This window comes from Condylostylus longicornis, unplaced genomic scaffold (assembly GCF_029603195.1).
Source record: "Condylostylus longicornis isolate FDR11 unplaced genomic scaffold, ASM2960319v2 ptg000055l, whole genome shotgun sequence".
In the NCBI taxonomy this organism is placed as follows: domain Eukaryota; kingdom Metazoa; phylum Arthropoda; class Insecta; order Diptera; family Dolichopodidae; genus Condylostylus; species Condylostylus longicornis.
Genome location: NW_026578024.1, coordinates 11,857,004 through 11,880,424, shown reverse-complemented (window position 1 = coordinate 11,880,424; position 23,421 = coordinate 11,857,004). Strand labels below are relative to the sequence as shown.

Sequence of the window (23,421 nt, the reverse complement as noted above, 5' to 3'; positions counted from 1 at the left end):
TTTTTGAGTTTGTGTGTACATAAGTAATACTTTACATTAAAATAACACGTATATTTACGAAATTATAAAGTATTTGCCAAATAATATTTATTTCATAAAAAAGTTTACGGTATAATAAATTGACTTGACATATCAGATCAGGTACTTACTTATATTACGACAAGAGTAATCGATCTCTTTCTTCCCTTAAATTTGTGTATATTTATAAAAATAAAATATGTGTGAGAGATAAAGTTCATATTTGTCTCTATAAAAAATATTTTTTTTTTATATTATTTTTTTTTTTTGTTCTTTTTATTTTAACGATTCCCTCATAACTTTGATTACTCACGTTATCAAAAGCATATCTCTTTTATAGATTTTCTGTCTCACTTACAATAATTTTACATACATACATACTTACATTATGAATATTTGTTTTTATACCTGTACGAGTCTATAATGTACCGATACTTATTATTACACCTGTTGCTAAATTTTTTTTTTTTTATAATTTATTGTAACAAGCAACATTTTTTGTTTTTTTTTTATCGTATAAGCGCGTTCTTATTTCAATTTCTGTTTATGTACTTTATTTATTCCTTTTTTTTATTTGATAATAAACACATACATATATGTACATGTATACAAATACATAAAAATATTATTTATTTAAAAAAATTTTGTATTTGTACTTAATGTTTTTCTTTTTATCTTATCATCTTAAAAATAAAAATTTTCATAAAGCGTTTGCTTAGTAAATTTTTTTAATATGAAAAATTCCAATGATTTGAAAATAATAATTAAACTTTTTTTTCTTTCGGTTCGTGTTTTTGCCCCTTTGGCTCTAAATTATTATTATTAGGTACACCTAACTGTGTGATAAAAAATGGCAGTAAAATATGTAAAAATTTGAGAACAACAACAACAGCAAGCACAGTAAAAGTGTTAACTTCCAAAATAAATTTTTCATTGTTTGTTATTTTTTTGTTTTTTATTGTAAAAATTGTAAAAAAAAAAATATTTAAACAATAATTATGACTATGAGAAAAACCCTAAAAATTTTTTAACTTTTAAAATTAAAAACACATTTTTTTTTGTTCTTTTTTTTGGGTGATAGTGAAAGTAAATAAAAATCGTGAAAAAATAAATGAATAGTAAAAAATAACCGCGGCACTTAATGGTACTTGCATTATGTTTTTGTTGTTTAAAATTTAAAATTGTAGTTGAATTGCAAAGTTTTATTAAAAAAAAAAAATGAATATTAAAGAATTTTTGTGATTTTGTAAAATTATCGTTAATAAAGAAAAAAATTTTTTTTTTTTCTATTTTTATTAATAAATTCATAAATTCCATGAATTTTTTTTCTCAGTGTTTTTTACACCGTACATATATGTATGTGCAATAAAATTGATTTTACAGATCATGACGTTTAATTGTTTTGAAATTCTTTTCGCATCGATTTTTTGTTACAATAAAATATTGTTCACTTATGGAATTCATGACTCATGAATATAATGACTATTTGTCTATTTCGAAATATTCGAATTGAAATTTTTTGGAATTCAATCATTTTTTTATAAAAAGTATAAAAGAGATATTTTTGGGCCCTTTTCTTGCTAATTTTCAATTTTTTGCTTGATTTTTAAAGAAATTTTTAAAAGAATAAAATTTGTTGGTCATGTTTTTTTACTTGAAAACGGGAAATCTTTGTACTAAAATTCAGTAATGCACGCATGATTTTTGACTTATTTCAAATATATATTAAATTTTTTTTGTATTAGAATATTTTGGATAATTCAGTTTTATTGCAATACTAAAAGTTAATTTCGAATTCTCTAGTTAATAGTTTTAATTCTAATATTAATATTTTTAGAGAGAATTTGCAGTTTTAATTCTAAAACTTTAAATAAAAAGTTGTAAACTTAAAAATTACGAAAGATTTAGGAGAATTGTTCAGATAATTACAATATGATATCAATGACATATAACTGTACTATATAACTATAAAATAGTACTTCAACAATATTCTCTTTTACTAAAAATAATTTTCTGCTACTAACGCTATTTATGTTCCATTCCATTAAGTTCAATTTAAGTTAGAAATTTCAAATCAAACTGCATTATCGAATATTTACGTATGTATTTTAAAAGTTTTCGGAATTCCTAAACAATACTGTAGAGATTTTAAAAAAATTTCTATAAATTCTGTAAATTTCGTAAACATAGTTTTTCTAATTTATCATGGTAAAATATTTGAATTTTAAAGCAAGTACTAAGTATTTTGATTAATTTATAAAGAAAGGAATAAAAATTTACGCGATTGACTAGGAATTTACTAGATTGGGAAAAACTAATTTGCAAATCGAGAAAAATTCTTCGATCAATATTCAAAATAAATTTTTAATTTATATTAATAAATAAATTTTTCAATTTATAAAATGTCTATGGAGTAGAGTATAGAGTATAACATTTCATAGAGAATTGGAATACTGATAACAATGAAATGAAACTTCATTTCTTTTGCTATTTTTGCTATTTGATCCAGATTTACTTAAAGTATCTAATTTCGTGTTTCTCAATATGTTCTCAAGTTTATAACTTTTACGTCGTAAAAAATGGATTTACGTATTACGAGTAGAAGAGTAATTAAAACTATGTCGTATACAATTACTCAATATTGATTTGAGAGGTAATATCAAATTTGCAATATAAAATTTGAAAAAAAAATGTGATTTTTTTTAAAATCAAAATTATTTTTTATTCAAATCCCATACCTATGGCAATACTCATTTTATAATTTATTGTAATTTACGAATTAATTTAAAATATTTATACTTAAATGTATGTGAATAAATGTCAGTGAAATACACTTACCTATATATATGTACACGTATGTAAGTGAAAATACTAATGTAACAAAAAAATTTCGATTATCACATTTCGGACTGAAATTTATACGAATTCTTTGTATTTTTTTTTTAATTTTTCATTGCACATTGAGTATTTATAAATGGTGTGTAAGTATGTATATCGAGCTGATGTGTTAAATAGGTGAAATTTATTTGTTTTTCTTTTATTTTACAATGTAAAAAATAGTTTGTGAAAACCTATAAATATGCAAAACAAAAATTTTTTTTTGTGTTTTGTTTTTGTAATTCGGTTGATTAGCAGCACTACTGTGATTTTATTTTACACCATATTTTGTGAGTTACTTTGTAATATTTCAAAGAACAAAAAAAGTCACATATATAAAATATTTTGCTGACTGTACGCAAAAAGATAATCTGTAATTAAATTTTGTATAATTCTGTTACGTAATACCTACATATTTTAATGTTAAAATAAAAAATAAGCAAGTGTACCTGTACTTGTACTTACCAAAAATATGTTTATGTGGAAAAGAACACGTGTGAAGAAAATTTATTTCGTAACATGGAAAAATACCAATTTTTCGGGTGGCGATTAATAAAAAATGGTAAAGAATTTTAATTTGGAATTTTCTGTTTTCAATTTTTTGAAAATTGCAGTGAAAAGTAATTAAATAATTCTTTCGTTTCAACTTTTATTAAGAACTATAGATCTTTTACATTTTGGATTTTGAATTTAAATTTTAAAAATTTTTTTTTGCTAAATTTTAGTTAAATGCAATAAAATTAATTACAAATGAAATTTAATTGAGGGAAACCACAAGAAAAATTGGTTTTTTTGTGGAAACAATATTTTTTCCTCTTTCATTTTTCCTTTTTCTTTAATTTTTGAATTAAATTTTTATTATTACGAGTATACTTGTATGTATGCATGTATGTTTGTTGGTAATATTAATTTTTTCTTCTTAGAAGTTTATCCTTTTAAAAGAAATTCGACACAAGGAAAAATTAAAGATAGAATCAATTAGACTTATGTTTTTTCTATAATATTTTCTATAAATTATTTTCTATAGGTATTATAAATATAATGTTTCGTTTATAGTATGGTGGTAATTTTCACATTACGTTCCATACAGGCGTGTAAAATCTAATATTTACGGAAATATTGAAACTTGATCCGGTAGAGAAAACTGGTTTTGATTCATTTGATAGTTAATTTCGTGATTTGATCAGATTTCTGAATTAATAAACATAACCTCTTCGAGATCTGCTATATACTCATATTCACATCATATAGTCATTCCACAAATCAAATGGTCCGCGGTATACTACCTCAATTTTATTCTACTCTATTCTCAAAACCACCGAAATTCATTAACGTTGTATGATCTATGACTAATTTAGACATTTATATGAAATGTTCATCTCGTATTAATTGCATATGTTATGCACATGTTTAAATTTCAAGAGCACCATCTGTCGCTTAACAAATACGAGTATTCTTTTAATAATGGTTTAATTCTAAATTGCTGTTTTGATTTTATTTGATACTATCTAGAAAAAAATTCTTTAACTATAATTCAGTCAATACTTTCATATTCTATAAAGAATTTAAAATTTTTAGTATGAAAGCAATTTCTACATAATTCCTTAATATGACTAATATGAGTAAATTGTAAATTTTTTATCGCGTTATCTTATAGTTGAGAAGTTCAACTTATATAATTTATTTTTCTATATTATTCTACGTTATAATGCCGTCATATTGTGTATGCCGTGTTTGTTCAACTGAAAGATAATGAAAAGTTTTTCTTCCTTTATTGGAAAACATTAAAAAGAAAAAATATAAGAAAATTATAGGAAAAATTTCTGGTATTTTTTTTGTTCTTGATTTTGTTTCCTGCGATGCTTTTGGATTGTATTAAATAAAAGAAAGAAGGTGTGAAACCAATGAATTACATTCAATAAAATATCTTTCATTATTATTTCCGTAATTGAATATGCCCAGGATTAAATTTGTAATTTTCAAAAAAAATAGCGTATTTTAAAGGAGTTACACAATTGATTTTTGGCGAGAAGCAATGAAAAGAAAATAATTTACACAAAAAAAAAGTGAAGAGAATGAATTTTCCACTTTCTAAATGTTGAAAATTTTCTTTATTTTCAATTTTGAAATTCACATCATTTTCACTACTTTCTTCTAAAAGTTTCGGAATTTAAAAAATAGCAATGCTATTCAGTTTGCTTTAATTTTTAATCTTTTATAAATTGAAAGGAATTTATATTTTATTGTTTAGAAATTATTACAGGATATTAAATTGTAAATCGGGGAAAAAAATAACAAGAAATTTAAAGTAAAAAAATTTTTCTAATTCAAATTTAATGGTTATTTTTTATTGATTTTTTTTGTAATCTGTTCAAGCAAATCGTAAAAATAACAATATAAAATAAATGGAATTTAAGAATTTTGTTTTTTTAATATTGAATGAAAAACAATTTGACGCAATCCCACTGTAGTACATACGCATAACATAAAAAATTTTCTGTGATTTTCCAAATAAATTCATTCAATTTGAATTTAAATTAATTATTTGAGATTTTGTTGAAATTTGTGATTCTTTATCACTCTATTAGATATTAATTGCCATAAAATTAATTATATTTATTTGTATAACAAATACACTTTTAAGCTTAAGTATTACTTCTATTTGTAATTTATATTTTATCTCTATATATATGTATAACATTTAGCATTACATGAAAATGAAGAAAACTCCAAATGCTATTAATAAAAATCAATTCTCAATTTCTATATTGATGAATGTTTGTGTACAATTTGTCTTCTGGTATAACGAGAGCAATAAATTTTATAACACATACATGGAAAAATCTTCTTAATAATGTTAACTCTATTTTTTGTATACGTACAAAAGTACCAATAAGTTAGTTATTTTAATACAGATGTCGCACTTAATGTTTAGGGTGGAGAAAATTGCTACGTTTGTTAATTATTATTGTTTGTTCAGACTGGTGAGCAAATAAATTAATTATTTAAAAATTGTATAGAAAGATTTACCAGAAAAATTAAAAAAAAAAAAAAAAAAAATGTTGGCATATCAATTGAATGTCGTATAATTAAAGATTGTGTTAATGTTGAGCTTATTAAAAAATATTGTCATTTTGTATAGGTCTAGTGTTCGAGTTTATTGATTTTGTTTGTTTGTGTGTGTAGTAAATTCTGGCTGTATATATTATAATTAATTTCGTTCTTGGGGGCTGTTTGATTGTCCGAATGTAGACAATATTAAACCAGTTCAAATATAATAATGGGTAATTAAAATATATGCAAATATTTCACATAGAATTTTAAATGTCAAATCCTACAGTAAGTATAATTTTTAGTTGTTTCAATTAAGAATTTTACAGGCGCATTTTAAATAAACGGTGAGATTACTAGGCGGTGAGATATCGATTTAACGTTTCGAGTGGCATTAGTCTAAATTTTTCAGTTTTATTTCATTTAGAATTTATTTTTTTAACCCTATAAAATCCGTGACATCACATTCCATTTTTTGCCCCTTTAAAATTCATAACACAACAGTCACTTAATCCAAGTAACTTAATGCAACCCAACCGCACTTAAAAAAAAGGGTAGCAACATCAAACATTATCCATGTTTTTATAATCTGGTACTGGTAGGGTTAACATTTTTTATTATAGAGTTAGGATTATTTGTAATTAATCAAAATTTTCAAAGTGAAATATTATAGATTTCTTTAATGTTAATTCCCTTACAGATTTAAATTTAATTTTAAAATATTTGTTTGGTATCCGCACAATTTTTATGCAAAATTTCTTGATTTTGAATATTTTTAAACCTAATAAATTTATAAGTACTTTTTAAATCATTTCTAATTTTAAATCTGTTTAATATAATTTTATTTAAATATTTTTTAAATCTGACAATTTAAGTATGTAGTACAATAAAAATCTTTTTTAACTTTATGAATCAACAATTTGGCATATGTAATAATTTATTATCTTTACATTTTTTTGTTTTTTTTTCTTCTTGAAATTAATAGCAAATCGATTTATCATTTTCATGTTATTATCTTGAACTTATTTTTGAATAAAATTCGTAATTTTCGTATTTTAACCATTTTACTCTTATATTTTAAGATTTTCTATAAATTTTCTATACATGTTTTTTTTTTAGAGTAGCGCACGTACTTACATATAGGTAATATAATTTTTTTTTTCCTTAAGCGTATTCTTGTATATTTCTGTTCCTTTTCTTTAAATCATATCATTAAATTTCCATCTCAATTTCACCATAACAAAAAAAAAACATACGACAGCATACTTGGATCATATTTTATCGATGCTAATAAATCATTTGGGCCCCTTCTCTCTTAATGCAATATAACAACATAAATTATTACTAACAAAAAAAAAAGAATGCTCATATCGCTCTCTCTCTACTATTGCTATTATATTTTGGAAAACACGAAATATAGGAAACTGAACTGACACTGACAGAGAAAATTACAATAATATATGTATATGAAAGGTATAGAACGATCCATACATGCATATTGTAGGTACAATAATATTATAGAAGAGCGAAAAATTTTTACCTTGAAAAAAAAAAGACAATAACAAAATTACATACTTTAAAATTTTCTTTATCGAAAAATATTTTAAAAATTTAAAATAAAAAACAAAACGTCAAACCAACAGAAAAATCTTGTGTTTGTACCACCAACATACAAAACAAATTATACGAAAAAAATATTTAAAATAATTTAAGTGAGTACCTACAATATACCTACATGCAAGTAGAAGGGATTCATGATATCAAAAACGATATGCGTGTATGAATATATAATTTACTGTTATGATGACAGTAACGTTATGTATCTATATCTATTGTTAACAATAGCAATAATAATGTATCTAATGTAACTCCAATAACTTATATTTTGAGCTCATACAAAAAGTATAAAAACAAAATTTTAGTATCGTAATAAGAAAATTTTGCACGTACATATGTACACATACGCATATATATGGATGTACTTATATGACTTTTACTTACCTTAAAATATATGATGAAAGCATGATCTCATTAAAATATCCAATGGTAAAAAACGATAAAACAAATATGTACATATATATTTAAAAAAAAAGAAAAAAGCAACGGTATGAGTGTACCTTGAAAACTCTTACTAGCTATATTATATTATAGAAAATTAGATTGTTTGATGACTTGGAAGATCGTAAAATTGTATAAGATAAGAGAGCCGTAATAAAAAAGAAAATCAAGCGGAAAAGGTTATATAAATTTTTTTATAATTTAAAATTTTTTTTATTAAATAGATGGTGTGCATGTCCAAAATTTATCGACCCCCTTAAACAGGTATAGAGCACATGTACACATATGAATGTGTAAATTTCTGTAATTACAGTGATTTTATTATATGGAAAAGTTATAAAATTTTATGAAATCCTTTAATTTTATAAAAATAACGACTTGATTTTTCTTTTGTTTTATTTAGCAAGCAGCAAATTTTTCGTCTCATTTTTTTTTTAATGGAGAAAATTGATTTTAAATTTTAGGTTATTAAAATGAAAATATCTGGTGAATCAATATATGCAGTTGAATCTGAGTAGAAGGCAGTGGTCGTATATATATTATGGTTGAGTTAGATTAGGCAATGCTGTTTTATGACAAAATTATGGGTGATTTCAAAGTAGTTGTAATGATAATGTATTAAATGAGAATTTGTAACTTTTAAAACAAACGAGCGGACCCTTTCCGTCGCTATATGAGACCATTTCCTGCTATTGTCTCCCTTCTTCCCCTATTATTAATGTCGTATAAAATATTCAGATATTTATAAATTAGATAGCTAGCAGCTTATAGGCATTTCGATTTCCGCGCCCGACAGGCTGGTATGACTCCAGCTTTCCAGTCGTTTCCAAAAGCTAAACTTGTTTGTATTTTCCGCCGTCAGTAAGGCAGCAAAATGTTTTTGACCAATGATTTTATCTCATTTGTTTTTACGGTATCTTCATTATTTCAATTAAAAATACAATAATAATTAAGGAAAAATTTTAATTATAATTTATGAAATTTTAAAATAATTTTAATTTATAAAAGTATACGCATTTTATTGTGGATTTGTTTTGCTTTTTTGGCTCTTTTCCAAGCTCCAAAATTCGCAATTTTTAAACTTGCATTATAAAGTATAACTAATTTATTGCCATTATTGTTTTGAACCACTCTGTCTGTCAGCATTCAACAATTTGATGAATTCCCACAAAATATCTTCAATGAAGTAAATATGATAGTAAATTGTAAGTATACCCAGGCAAAAAAAAAAAATTTCAATAGAATCATATATTAGACATTGTCATGAAAATTTGAGTTGAAAATTGAAATTGAGAATTAATTTATTGAAGATATGTTAAAGAACAATAAATAAAAAAATTTTTCAACTCTTGTGGAAAAATGACTAGATGAAACAATTAAATAAGAGAACAAAAATTTTCATTTTTCATAGTAATGATTGTCAATTATTGTGATGCTAATGACACTTAATTTTATTGATTTGTTGTTATTCTTTTTTGTACTCTTAATCTTGTCTTTTACCTTTCATACCAACCTCTTACCTATTAAACGAAGCTCATTATTATTTATTTTTATTAATTTTTATTGCTACTGCTTACACCATTTACTTCTGTTTGATTTCTAATGTAAAACAGATAATAAATTTTGTGAAATTAAGAGACCTTAAACTCTTATCACGTTTATTCTTTAAAAGATACTTGAGTAAAAATTTTTAATTTTCATTTTTTAAGTAATCACTCAATAATTGTTTTTCATTTATTATATTTTAATGAAACATCACTTTAATGGTTACTTTCAAGTATTTTCGAATTCGTTCTTATTTAATAATTCTGAATGCCTGTTGCTCTGCTTTATTCTCATTTAAATGAAGTAAATTGTAAAATAAGAGAGAATGAAAAAAAAAACAATTCATATTGGGCATTTGTTGGGATCAAAATAATTTTTAATTGAGAGGAAATGAGATAATTTTTTTAAATTTGGATTTTTATTTGTACCTCTTTGTCTCATATTTTCAAAATTAATGTAATTGGATTAACATATGTATGTGATAAATTAAATAACTGTATTGTTGTTCGTTATGATAAATTCATTGATCATTCAAAAAAAAATAATAAAATAAAAGTTTTTAATTTAAAATTTATACAATAGGTGGACAATTTGTCACAAAATTTTTCATTTTGTATTTTATTACTTATAATGTATGTATGTACGTACTTATTGGCTATGCAGGTATACTTATATTAAATAATTTACAATAGTAAAAAATTTTATTGTTAATTTTATTAATCGGTCACAGTAAATTTTGTAAATATAAAATGAAATTTTAAATACAATCAATAAAATTATGTATTGTATTTAGTAGTGCTGTTACAAAACAAACTGTCATATACCTACATTTATGATATTTTGTGGAGAACGGATTTTATTTGTAATTATTTTTTATATAGAAACAAGGCAATAGCGTAAATGAATTTTGTACTTTTGGTTCTAAATTTAAAGCAACTTCGAAATTCGGTAATATGATAGTTTTATTATTATGCATAATTCTTTTTAGGTAGGTAGTTAGTATTGTAATTATTTAGTTCAGTCGTCGGTAAAATGCGGGCTATGGGCAGAATGCGGGTTACTCAACTTCAAAATACGGCTTATGCTTGCAAGAAAAAAATATATTCAATTACGACTATTAGAAATTTTCAAAAAAGTTATAGATAACAGATTCTATACATGTTTATTATTTGACAAAACAAAACAATCAATAAAGTTAAGTTGAAAATGTCATTTCTTCTAGTAAATAATGTAAGAAATTCGGGTGGCCCATACTCATACTTACATAGTACATATTTGCCCATAATCCAAAAAAGTTTGTCGATGGTTGATTTAGTTCATATGGTAGTTATTTTTATGTACGAGTATCATTCTGTGTTACTCGTATATGTTTTTAAGTCGAAATTTCAGTGAAAATTTAAAAATGTAAAAATATTAATATTAAGAAATTCCTACAAAATATAATAGAAAAAGAGTAGAACAACATCACTGTTCAAAGTGTTAATATTGTTATTCTCTTTTCTTTTTTTTTCATTAAAAAATGATTCAACATAGAAATTTATAAAAAAAAAAACAAAACAATAAATATAAACTTGATAATTAAATTTTTCATTAACATTGAGCAAGAACACAACAAAATTTATTCTCTGATGAAAAACTTGCTCGCTTTATTCGAATAAAATTTTATTCGCATATTAAGTTTTTTGCTATTGTTTTTGTTTTTTTTTCAAATTAAATATTAAGTGGTATGGTAGTTGCATCATTGCGTCAGCACGTGGGTAGCATAAATAATTTATTGAAAATTTTTTTAATATATCTTTAATATTTTACATAGTCTGCATATGTACATACATATGTATATGTACGTATGTTTATGATATGTCGGCAAAATTTTTAATATACAGGCTTTGTTTTTTTGTTTTATTTTCTCTTTTTTTTCAATAGATATTATTTAAACATTTAATGTATTGTGAATGTTAAACTTGTTTCAAAATATCAAGATATTTTTTTTGGATTTAAAAAAAAAAAAATTGAATTTTTGTAGGTTTTCATATCGTTTTTGTTTTTGCTATAATTTCTTTGCATTTATAGAAATATTATAACGTATAACAGTTATATACAAAATATTTATAAATGTTATAATATGTAAAAAATTCAATGTGAAGGCAAAACTGTTGAAAGTGAGACTTGAAATAAAATTTAATTTAAGTTTTTATTGAAAATCAATATATAGAGAGACAGACAATCAAAATGAAATGGGGGCTGGAACTAGTTTTTCTTTATTTTATTTTACTGATTTTCATATACGATACTATATAAAAATATTACACATATAATTTTTAATTCATATTTTATGACAAGAAGTATACCTTGGAGCATTGAACTAAAATTATTAGGTTTTTCTTTTAAATTTAAATTTATTTTTTTATTTGATTTGTCTAGCTATATAACAATCAAAATATTATTATACATATAACATTTTTGCCTATTACCATTTTTTATTTTGTTTTAGGATTGTAATTGTTATTTATTATTTATACATATTTGAATTGTTTTATTTTTATTTTGTATTAAAAGTGATAATTTAATTATATTTGGTTAGCATGTATCGATTGAGGAAAAAACAATAATTTTAAAAAATCTCATAAAATATTATTTTAATTTTAAATACTATTTATATGTACGAATAAGAATATATTGTATGTATGTATATATATGTATGAATAAGATAATTGACTTTAAAATATATTAAAAAGTCGTGACATTCAATTTTTCTCAAATATTTAAGTAAATATTTCATTTGCAAGTAAATTGTAAGTATGGGATGGCATGCTTAAGAGAAGGAAGTGGTTTTATATTCAATGTAAAAATTTTTTTTTTTAGAAATTTTAATATAAGGTCAATTGTTAGGGAGAAAATAAGCGATTATGGAATCAAATTTTTAAAAATGTAAGAATTTATAATTTTGTATTATTAGGGAGTTTAAGAATAGAATCTAATAATTAACATAGATTTGAGCTTAGTGCACTCTAAATGAGATAGATTTGTCAGATTGAAATACTTAATATTTTACAAATAAATAAGGATCTAGTTGTTGCAATTTTACCTTCCATCATAATTTAATTTGTAGTTAAATTATCAGTAATTCGGGAATGTGGATATTTATTATACTGTCTAACTAGAATTTACTGTATAACTAGAAACATTTTCGTAAACAAACAAAATTTTTGATAATTGCATTATAGTTGTGCATTAGTGTTACAGTTTTATTAAGTAACTAGCGTTACATGCGATAAAGAGCAAAGTAAATGTAGTTAACATGTTTTGTAAAAAGTTTTGAACAATAAATTTTAATATTTCTGGAAATCTAAAGAAATTTCGCCTTTCTTTGAATTTTTTTTCAAAGAGTCTAATTTTAATTTAAACCTTAATAGAAAAAGGCTTTTTTCTCTTTATTTTTATTTGTGTTTAAAAGTGTCCGTTTTCATTCTAAAGAATTTTATAAATTTCAATAATATTTTTTTTATTTGTACTAATTTCTAAATTTAAATTTAAAAATTAAAATTTAAGGTTTAGGTGGCACATCCCTGGGTTTTTGTTTTTTTCAAGGAAAAGAAAAAATTTTGGGAATTTCTTGAATTCGCATTTTGTTTTTTTCTTAAAAGCTATGAGGACGGAATGCAAAATTTTTAATTTTTTTTTGTTTTATTATTATTCATTTAACAGTAAAATAAAATTCTTTTGCATTTTAAAAACAAGAGCAAAAAAAAATACTGAAATTTCTTAGAACCGTTGTTTTCCTTTCCTGGCGAGGCCGACAAATTAAATTTTTTTTGAATATACAGTGTTTTCTTTAAAATTTTCCGTAAATTATTGGAGAATATAATTTAATTTAATTTTTTGTTAATGTGTAATTAAGATTTGGAAGTTTTTTAAATATCGTCTCCTTACATACATAAGTACATTTGTACATATTTTTAATTTTAAATTACACAGGCATGTGAAATAATTTGTTTAAAGGAAGACGAGGGGAGAGCAAAAAGGAAATTTTGATTTTAACTTGAAGAGATTTCTCTTTTATTTTTTAGCTCTTTAATTAATGAACGCTTCATTTGTTGGGGAGAGAATAAAATTCGTCAAAATTAAATTTTTGAAGGATTTATGTACATATAAGTATGCTTGTAATATTATAAAGATTTATTATTCCTCAAAGTAACTCATACATATACAAAACATTTTTCTGTGTACTCATACCTGGTTATGAATATTTAATTTCGGTATGAGGGTTTTCCAACAAAAGAAGGAACTTTTTTCCAGATAAATTTGTAAATACTTTTATTGTTCCACTCAAATTTTTAAATTTATTTTAAAAATTTAAAAAAAAAAAAATTTTCTTTTATTTGTATATATGTACATAAGTGTGTGCATCTCTTAGGGGTGAATAATGCAAGTAGGCTTTGTATTCGTAGGGACATCCATCATTGGTAGCTTAGCAACTAAATTTTTAATTTTACAATTTAACTAATATTTTTGATTTTAAACTTAAATATTTTGCAATAGTTTTTTTTTTGAGATTTAGATCTAGATTATTTAAATTGTCAACAGGAACATTTTATGTAATAAATTGTTGTAATCAAAATAAATAATTGTACTTTACAAGAATCAAAAATTCCAATAAGGAAAGTTATGTGATGGCAATAAATTAAAAACTTACTAGTGTCCACTGAATTGTAAAAAAGTGTTGCCGACTACATCAGATTTTTTGTCATTGTATTCTCCTAAAATACATATAATCAAAGAGCCTCTGTTCCGGTTCTTGTTTCTGTTCCAGTTAAATTTGGTTTTGACCTTAACTGGCGAAATACTTGAACTTATCCACATATTATAATTAAATCATAACACTCGATTTAAAATTTTAATCGCATTGTCATACGTATATATATGATTAATTATTCTCTTTTTATAAAATTTAAAATATCAATCCAAAAATTGTTCCTATATGTCTTTCCAAATTTATATATTAAATTCAGATGCAAATTTTTATAATGTAATTTTTATATTTGAGTTCATTATAAATGCAAAGCCATATACATTATTAAAAAAGAAAGCAAAAACTCAAGGTACACAAGCAACAGGTATAAGTAAAACAAACATATACAAAGAAATTTATAATGTTAACAGTAGCTATGGAATAAGAGGCCTTCATATGACACTTTTATCACATTATTTGTTTTATATACAATATTCTTTTGTGATTTAAGTGCAAGCACTATAATGTAATCACATATTTACATAATATACAGTTTTTCTTTTAAAATTTTTAACTTTTCGAGTACATGTAAATTTTCCTTTGATATTAATTTTTTTTTGTTTGTATGTGAATAAGTTTATAACAATGGAATTTACGTACACATTGTTATTCAATCAGGAAAAATTTAGTTCATTGTTTTTTTTTTAACTTTTTAATTTCATATAGAAAATATTTTGCTTTATTTCTTTAGAGAGAATATTATTTAAAATTCACAATTACATTCACAGAAATTAGGATTTTATTCACAAAAATTTTTTGGAAAAATTCACTTAATACCCACAAATACCCACACGGGAAAACATTTTAAGTCGGCTTAAATTTCAATTTGCCAAAATTTTAGCATCTTAGGCCCTTTAGAGAGAATCAACATGGAATAAGTTTATTTACCCATGAAACCGGTCCTCTATTTTCGTTCTTTACGTGTATTCGAAACTTCTGTAACCCTGAGAGAGTTTACGCAGCATTGAATTGAACCTTATTTTCGTTATATGTACTGAAAAGTTACTGAAAACGATTTAAGATGTTTTGCCTTGTGGGTGGCGAATTGTTATTTTTGTAATTTTTATTTGAAAATGAGATTGAAGAGCCTTGAAAATGCAAAATAAAAAATTTTAATAGATGCTAGAAAATTTTGCATTAAAAAACATTTAAAATTGGAAAAAATTTTCTAATGAAATTTTGATTTATAGGTTTATATCGTAAGCATTTTACGTATGGGTATATGTATAAGAAAAAATTAATGTGAAATGCTAAAATTGAATAACAGGCGTTATTATTAAAATAAATTTTTGTAGTTTATTCTAAAAATAAGTTTTAATTAAAATCAAATTTGCTGTAAATTAGATTTTCTAATGAAAAAATATAATTTTTAACTGAATAACATGAATATGGTTAACAGATTCACGAATTAAAGATTTTTGGTATTAGATACAGCGGCATTGTTATACTAATTTAGTTTTTTATTATATTCTAGTTTTTATATTTTTATCGTTAAATTATGCGTATACAAATGTACTTATTTGAAGCATTGAACTATATCCCTGACATCGGAATTTTAATAATACTGTATCGATACACAATTCAGGAATTCGGCAATCATAATTTGAATTCTGCATTAATAAAGTATTATTAGATTTCCGATATCAGGATATCCCATTTTAAAGTTTACATGTCATACATATATGCGGAAATTAAATTTGTGAAACCAGAAATATTGAGGATAATAAGCATTCTAATTGAAAAATTAGAGGATAATATAAGTAGAATAATTGAGGATAATTGAATATAAGCAGAATATTAAAAAAAAAATATAAGCATTCTCAACTTATGACTTACGAGTTGTATAATTGCTTAAATGTTGTATAACAATTATTACTACAATTTTCAAATCTAGTGTATGGATTATTAAAACAAGAAATCATTTAGGCTTACATGTAAATTAAATACACATATCATTTAAGCACATTAGTTAGATTGATAAGTTGAGCAGCAGTGAATGACGTAACAACAAATTGCTTAAAATATAATGATTTTGTGCAAAAAAAACTTGTTTTTTTTATTAAAATTTTCAAAATACTCGGTGAATTATTTTATCTGCAACTCGTTAAACCTACACTTATGCAGTAAATATATATTAAATTTTTATTCGAACATTTCTAGAAAATTAAAATTTTCTATTTTAAATTAAATATTTTAATGGTATGATAATAAAATAAAATGGAAATAAGATACGAAATTTGATTTTTTCATTTTATACTCGTTTTGCTCTTAATATTTAAATATTTTTTGCAAGTTTTCTCTATATTTAATTTAATAAATATGGTAGAAACTTCATTCCATTTGGAAGTTTTTATTTAACCAAAGCTAAAACATGAATAAAATTTGAGTTCTCTCATATTTGGAATTTATATCACTTTACTTTTACACTATTGAGGTTAATGTTCTCTTTTAAACCTATATATTTTTATATAAAATCTTGCATGATTCATTTCGATTCATTTTATTAAAGGAAATATCATTACGAATTATAAAAATAATTAATTTAAGGTGTGTGTGATTTATTTATTTGTGTTATTTATTTATCAGTTAACAAATTTTTATCAAATTGGTTGATAAAATATTTACTTAAAACTTATTTTGGTGCTGTAATTTGATTTTGGAGATTTAGAGTGTTTAAATTGAATGAGTGTGTAATTGACATGTTTGATTTGTATTGAGTAAAGTTTGATTTACTATAAATGTTTTTCTAGCTTAATTTGGCTTTGAAATCATACAAATAGTAAATTTTATTTTTTCTATAAAAGTTTGAATATCTGTTTGATTTTGATGCTGTTCTTTGATCAGATAGATATCAAAAATTTAATTTTACATATTTATATGGAATATGTTTAAAATTATTAATACGCTTATGTATTACGGATTCGCCGAGTTATTGAATTCTCTTGATTTGGCGAATTCGCTAAGATCTTGTAATATATGTACAGCGAATTGACTAATCAAAATTTTTTTAAGAAAATACTGAAATGGCAGTTTGTCTCTTTTTGAAGTGAACTATGTGTGTTAATAATATCTTATTACGATAATGTTTTTTTTATTGTAGAAAAATTTCGCGAACTTATCACATTATATTCTCATTCGAAAATTTTTTTGTCGAATTCACAAAGAAATCTGGGGAATTCGCAAAACTCTAATACAAAACTGTCAGCTTGGTTGGATTTTTTCGCCGAATTTGTCATACATAATAAGTCTTTAAATATATGTAATATGAAAATATTGTTTGTATGACTAAAATGAAAGAAGTGCTATTATTCAACTTTCATATAGCGTTATCATACTTCAGAGAAAAGGCTTGACTTCACAGAAAATCTGGGATATTTCGCAAAAAAAAAAAGCTGAAAAATATGGTAGTATAAAACAAAAACTGGTATAAAATTCGATGAAAAAGTAATTTTTAAATATAATTTAGGTCTAAGGTAGACATGCGGTTTTTAGTTTTGCCACTGTTTGATTGAAACTGTATGGCCGCACGCAATCAAACAGTTTGTAATTTTCTACAAATTGTTCGCAATTTTTATTTATAAAATTCAGTTTGAATTCACGCAATAGTTTAGTTGGTTAAATGTGCACTCAACGATTCTATAATATGTTTATTGTTTAATTAACTTTGTATTTAACACTCTTGTTGCTGACTTGTATATTGAATTGAATTTTATACTTTTAAATTCGAGTTTTTATCATTACTTTCAATGTAGTTAAAAGTTCCATACATGACAGACTTAAAAATTCTCATTAAAATTTTTTTTTTAACATATGCTAAAATTTATGATGAACACTTGCTTCTTAAACATTTAACTATACATAGAGAGAAAACAAATCAAATACATATTTTATTTAATAACCATAAGCAAATTATAAAAACCACAATATGTTTCACGTATATTCACAATATAGAACAAAAATTTATGCTGAAGGTTATAAAAGAAGTTCTTTTCTCTTCATTGCTTCAGTACTCTAACTTACAAAAACTAACATAAAAAAAAAAAAACAAAGTCAAATATTAATAATTTTTATTTTTAGCATCCTTAAATGTCAGAATTATAATTGTGTTATACGCGCGTTATGTGCTGCTATACCATATTGCGGTTAAACTTTAAAACGATGAAATTTACATACATGAATGTTGAGAGAACGAAAAACAAAAAATGAGCACTGAACAAAAGCGCTTTCTATCTAGAAAATGTTTTATAAAAAAAAAAAATTATAAAAGTTTAAAACTTTTGAGATTTTTTTTTTTTTTTATAATAAAAAAAAAAAATAAAACAGAAAATTAAGGTTTACAAATATTTGTAAGAGAATTAAACGTGGGCTATAGCTAGTAAAAAATAAAATACTGTAATAAAAAATAAAAAAATTTAAAAATGTTGAATTCCACGAGAGAAAAAAAAGCAAGACACACAAATATATAAAAAAAAATTTTTCTGAATAGCCTTTGTTGTATCCTTTTTTATAATTTTTTTTTTATTTTTTTTTATTTAAACAATATTCACTCAGTTTTTTTGTGTTTTAAATGTAATTTTTATGTAGACTTTTTCATTAATTTTCCCTGATCTACGAAAAAAGAGAAAAACGGTTTAGGAAAAAGAGAAAGGAAACAAATATAAGTAAAAATTTTTTCTTTTGTTCTTGTTTCTTCCTTCATTTTGTTTACAGTTAAAAAATTTTCTATTAAATTCTAAAAAGGAAAAAAAGAGGTGGTGATATTTTAACACTGCATAATAAAATGAGTGAGAAAATTAAATTTTTTTTTATTGTTTATTTCTCTCTCTTTTTGTTTTTCGGTACTCTATTTTTACTAGTTGCTTATTAATTTTACATTTTACTTCTATTTGTACAATTAAAGTGAATTTTTGTTGTGTTTGAATGAAAAATTGCTTTTTCAAGTTATTTTTCATGTTTTTTTGGTAATTTACCCAAAATTTGTTATTTAATTTTTAATATTTAGAATAATTTAAATTGCGTTATGAGTTCACTCTATAGAAATTTCGCTAAAAATTTAATTAATTTTTTATTAAATTATTAAAAATTATTTTATTTAAAATTTCGATTCATTTGATAACAGGTGGAATTAGAAAATATTGTCAGAAGTAAAAACCATAAATAGCTCATAATTGCTCATTTAGCTGGTTTGTTTAATTATAATCAGGACTCAGCTCATACTTATACTGATTTAATATAATCATATTGAATTTTATAAAATTGCATTATAACTTGATTTCTAAAGACAATTAATTTATTAGAGATTTTATTGCCTCTTTTGTTTTGAGCGAATTTTTCCCTAAATACGTTAAAGATAACTGAGTTAAATTTGGGCTCAACTAAATTTTGATATTTGATTTTAAATTTAACATAGTAGTATTTGAATGTTTCAAATCAAAATTCAATTTTCAGATTTTTGTTTTATTTAATTTTAAGTATAGACGCCAGAGAATAATAATATATCTGAATACGTGATTGTAAAACTATATGATACTGGTACGGAAAAATTTGTTTTTATTGCATCGGAGTTGTGTGTCAATGTTTCCTGTTTTGTTTCCTGTAATGTTAATGAATGTGCCAAACTACTTGCATTTTTAATCTCTAATAAGATTTTATACGTTTTCTAGTAAGTTCGAGTAGGTTTAGTAGTTACTATAGGAATAATTTTTATTGGTTTTATTGGTTATTAAATTGGTGAAAATTAAATCAGAATTTATTTTTTTGCTCTAGTACTCGTATTCACTAAAATAAATTTCAAAATTTTTAAATTTTAAAATTTTGAATTTCTATAATGTTAATTAATAGCCTTTAGACCTACTTTACTAATTAATAAAATATTATTAAAAACTTTCAACTCTTTCTAAATTTTAAAATGATTTTTTTTTTATTTTGCTAGTAAAAAAATAGTTCTGGTAGATTTAAAATTTAATTTGCCTTCTTAGTAGTAGCTTACATCATAAAGAATGTGACAAACTCAAAAACATATTTCTACTCATATTGTTGTTGTTATTGCTATTTTTATTACTCTAACAAAAAGAACATAATTTTTTTAACCCTTAAATAAAACGGTTTGAATTTTTTTTTCATACTTAAACTGGTAAAAAGAATAATGAAAAGAACATTTTAATTTTAGCACAAAATACCAAATAGAAAATTTTAAAGTACATTTCTCTCCTCTTCTAGTTTTGTTAAAAAAATTTCAATAGCCATTTTCATTTTAATAAAAAAATAAAATAGAAAAAAAGACAAATAAATTTGATGTAAAAAAAAAATAATAATAAAAATAAAGAGAAAGTAAAAATTGTTAAAAATTTTTGAAAAGAAACACAAAGAAATAGAAAAAAAAAAAACAAAACAAAAAAATGTTTAATGTTAAAGTAAAAGTAAAAGAAGCACGAGATAAATCAAGTTCTGGTGGATCTCGTTCACCTTATTCATCTTTAACAAGATTAGCGAAACAACGTTCATCACCAACAGCAAATTCAAATAAAACAGCACAACATAATACAACAAATAGTAGTATACGAAGTTCTATAATATCTAATGGTAATAATAGTAGTAATGGTAGAAGTCCTTATAATTCTTTACAAAGAAATCAAAATAAAAAAGTTGTTAAAATAGTAACAATAACTAAAGAAAATGATAATGGTAAGAAAACAGTTATTTTGACTTTATTTTTTGTTCATTTATGAATAACCTTAGTTATATATAAGTACACATAGTATATTAAGTAAAAATTTATATACGGTCAATGTATATTTGTGTTTTATTTAATATTTTAAGGATAAAAGTACAGTAGTTACATAAATTTATTGGGTAAATACATCAAGTTTCGAATGAATGTGTACTCTGGTGTGTAAACTATGATAATACTATAATACAAATTAATTCAGCAATAAGAATTCATGAGCTGAATTGTGTAAACATGAAAATTTACAGAAATATTGTATTTTTACACAATTCAGCTTATAAGTTTTAATTGCTGAATTGTGTAATGAAACGTTAATACTGCGATTCAGATATCAGGAGCTCACATATAGCCTTAATATATGATGATTTTTAAAACTTTGCACTATTGTAGCGAGATATACTTAGTAGTTTATTTGTTTTTTAATTTAAGTAATACATTAAAAAACTGTATATATAATTTTTATACTGATTGCAAACTGATTGACATTTAGTAGCTGAATATTATTAATTTGATTGTTGGATCTATATACATTCATATGTACATTAATTTTTGATAATGCCGCAATTTGTACATTTTACTACAGTTTTTTGTACAGTTTAAATATCATCGTACTTCAAAATAGTAGTACATGTAAAACGCATAAATAAAGAGAATCTTAGTTGAAATTTCTGTAAACCTTGAGTAAAATGTGACTAATTATTATGACCAACAATTAGTATTTTCATTAAAATTCATTTTTATATTAAATTTTATTGAAAATAATATTTTTTAATTAAATTAACTAGAAATCAAATTTGTATTGCCATTTCGATTTGACTAGTACTGTCATTTAAATTCCAAAAATTTGTTTTAATATTATGTAAATAAGAGAAAATTAGAAAAATTTTATTAAGTAAATTTTTATTAGTTTGTAAAGGGACAAGAGTTGCCGTCGTGACAAAATTAACTACGCAATATAAAAGGTATTTCAAAACTTTGATTTTTTATTTTAATTAACAGAAAGGAAATTATTTAAATTTTTTTTTTTAAAATCTAAGGTAAATTTTCAAATGATAATATAAGAAAATATCTTGAAGCTGTCATTGTACCTGAAGTTTAAAAATTTTATAAAAATAATTTGGCGCCAAAAAATTTCAAAATTTTGTACTTAATTGTCACCGTGACTGGCAAATTATTAATATTACATTTTAGTATAATGTTATTAATTGGCTTGTTTGCGTTATGTTAGTTAAGTGGGAGTATCACTCTAAAAATTGAAATGCCTTGAAGTACGCTTCAGGATATAAAATCCAAATTCTAATTATTCTATAATACCCCAAAAATTTTGATATATAATTCGCAATTTATAAAATCGCAATAATGTTTTTAATTTTTAAAGGGAAATATGAAAAAAATTATAAATCAACTAAGAAAGTTACATTTCGTGAACAACCAGTTAAAAAAGATAGTACTGAAATTGAGTTCATTGAAGTAGAGAGTACTAAGAAAGAAGGTATAGAAATACCAATAAAATTTTTTACCATTACTTTGTATTTGAAAACATCTAGCTATTTATAGATTTTTCTTTAATTAATCTTATAAATTTTTTATTTAGAATTCCATGATATTTTATTTAGTGAATTTTAATTTTTCGTTGTAATTAGGATCATAGTGTAATTAGTAGATTGCATAACGCAGACGGTAGGTACATTAATTTTATTTTACGAATCAAACGGTTTTCGCGAATATTTTGGAATGCTTCAAATGTGTACTGCTTCAGAATTAAGCCCATAATTATAACAAGAATTATGGGATCCAATATAATCGCAACGTAGTGTAATTTTAAATAAAAAAAGTAAATATAAAAGTTACTTTCGAAGAATTTTCTTCTATTATTCGCGTACACAAAAAAACCAAAAGGAAAAAAATTGAAAAAAGGATTGTAACCTTTTTTTTTTATTCTGAATTTCTTGTACTCAAAGTTTGTTTTGTATACAATTGTTTTACTTGTTTTTCTTATTTTTTTTTTATTTTCTTTGAAATTAACTCGTGACTGGAATTTTTAACTTTTAAACCTCAGTTTTATTTCATTTTCTAATTTTTATATTTTATTTATTTTAGATTTTGTTTTTAAGTCAAAACCATTCTTTTTTTATTTCTATTATTCATTTTCAGTACAGAAAAACAAATTCAACTCATATATAAAAATAAAATTAAAAATTCATTTGATATTGGGGTTAAGTTTAGTACAAAATCATACAGAGAGGGAAAGAGAGAAAAAAAGAAAAAGACTAGACCTTTTGACTAGCATATACGACTAGACTTTACAGTTGGAAAATATTTAATAAAATATTTTGTCAACTAGCTTTATAAATAT

At 23.1% G+C, this 23,421-nt stretch overlaps 1 protein-coding gene across 14 annotated transcripts in view; it reads left to right on the top strand.

The window, feature by feature from the left end:
* LOC129612078 (protein lap4-like) overlaps nt 1-23,421 on the top strand; it is a 324,013-nt gene that overhangs the window by 185,201 nt on the left and 115,391 nt on the right. The window contains exons 2-3 of one of the 14 annotated variants that reach the window (XM_055525566.1): nt 20,558-20,920; nt 22,444-22,557. The exons of 11 other annotated variants lie outside the window; for them this stretch is intronic. In XM_055525566.1, coding sequence (XP_055381541.1) covers nt 20,737-20,920; nt 22,444-22,557 — 298 coding nt within the window. In that variant the 5' untranslated portion in view covers nt 20,558-20,736. Of the gene's footprint in view, nt 1-20,551; nt 21,023-22,443; nt 22,558-23,421 lie in introns of those variants that run through there. 2 more of the 14 variants (XM_055525567.1, XM_055525568.1) reach the window with 2 other exon arrangements.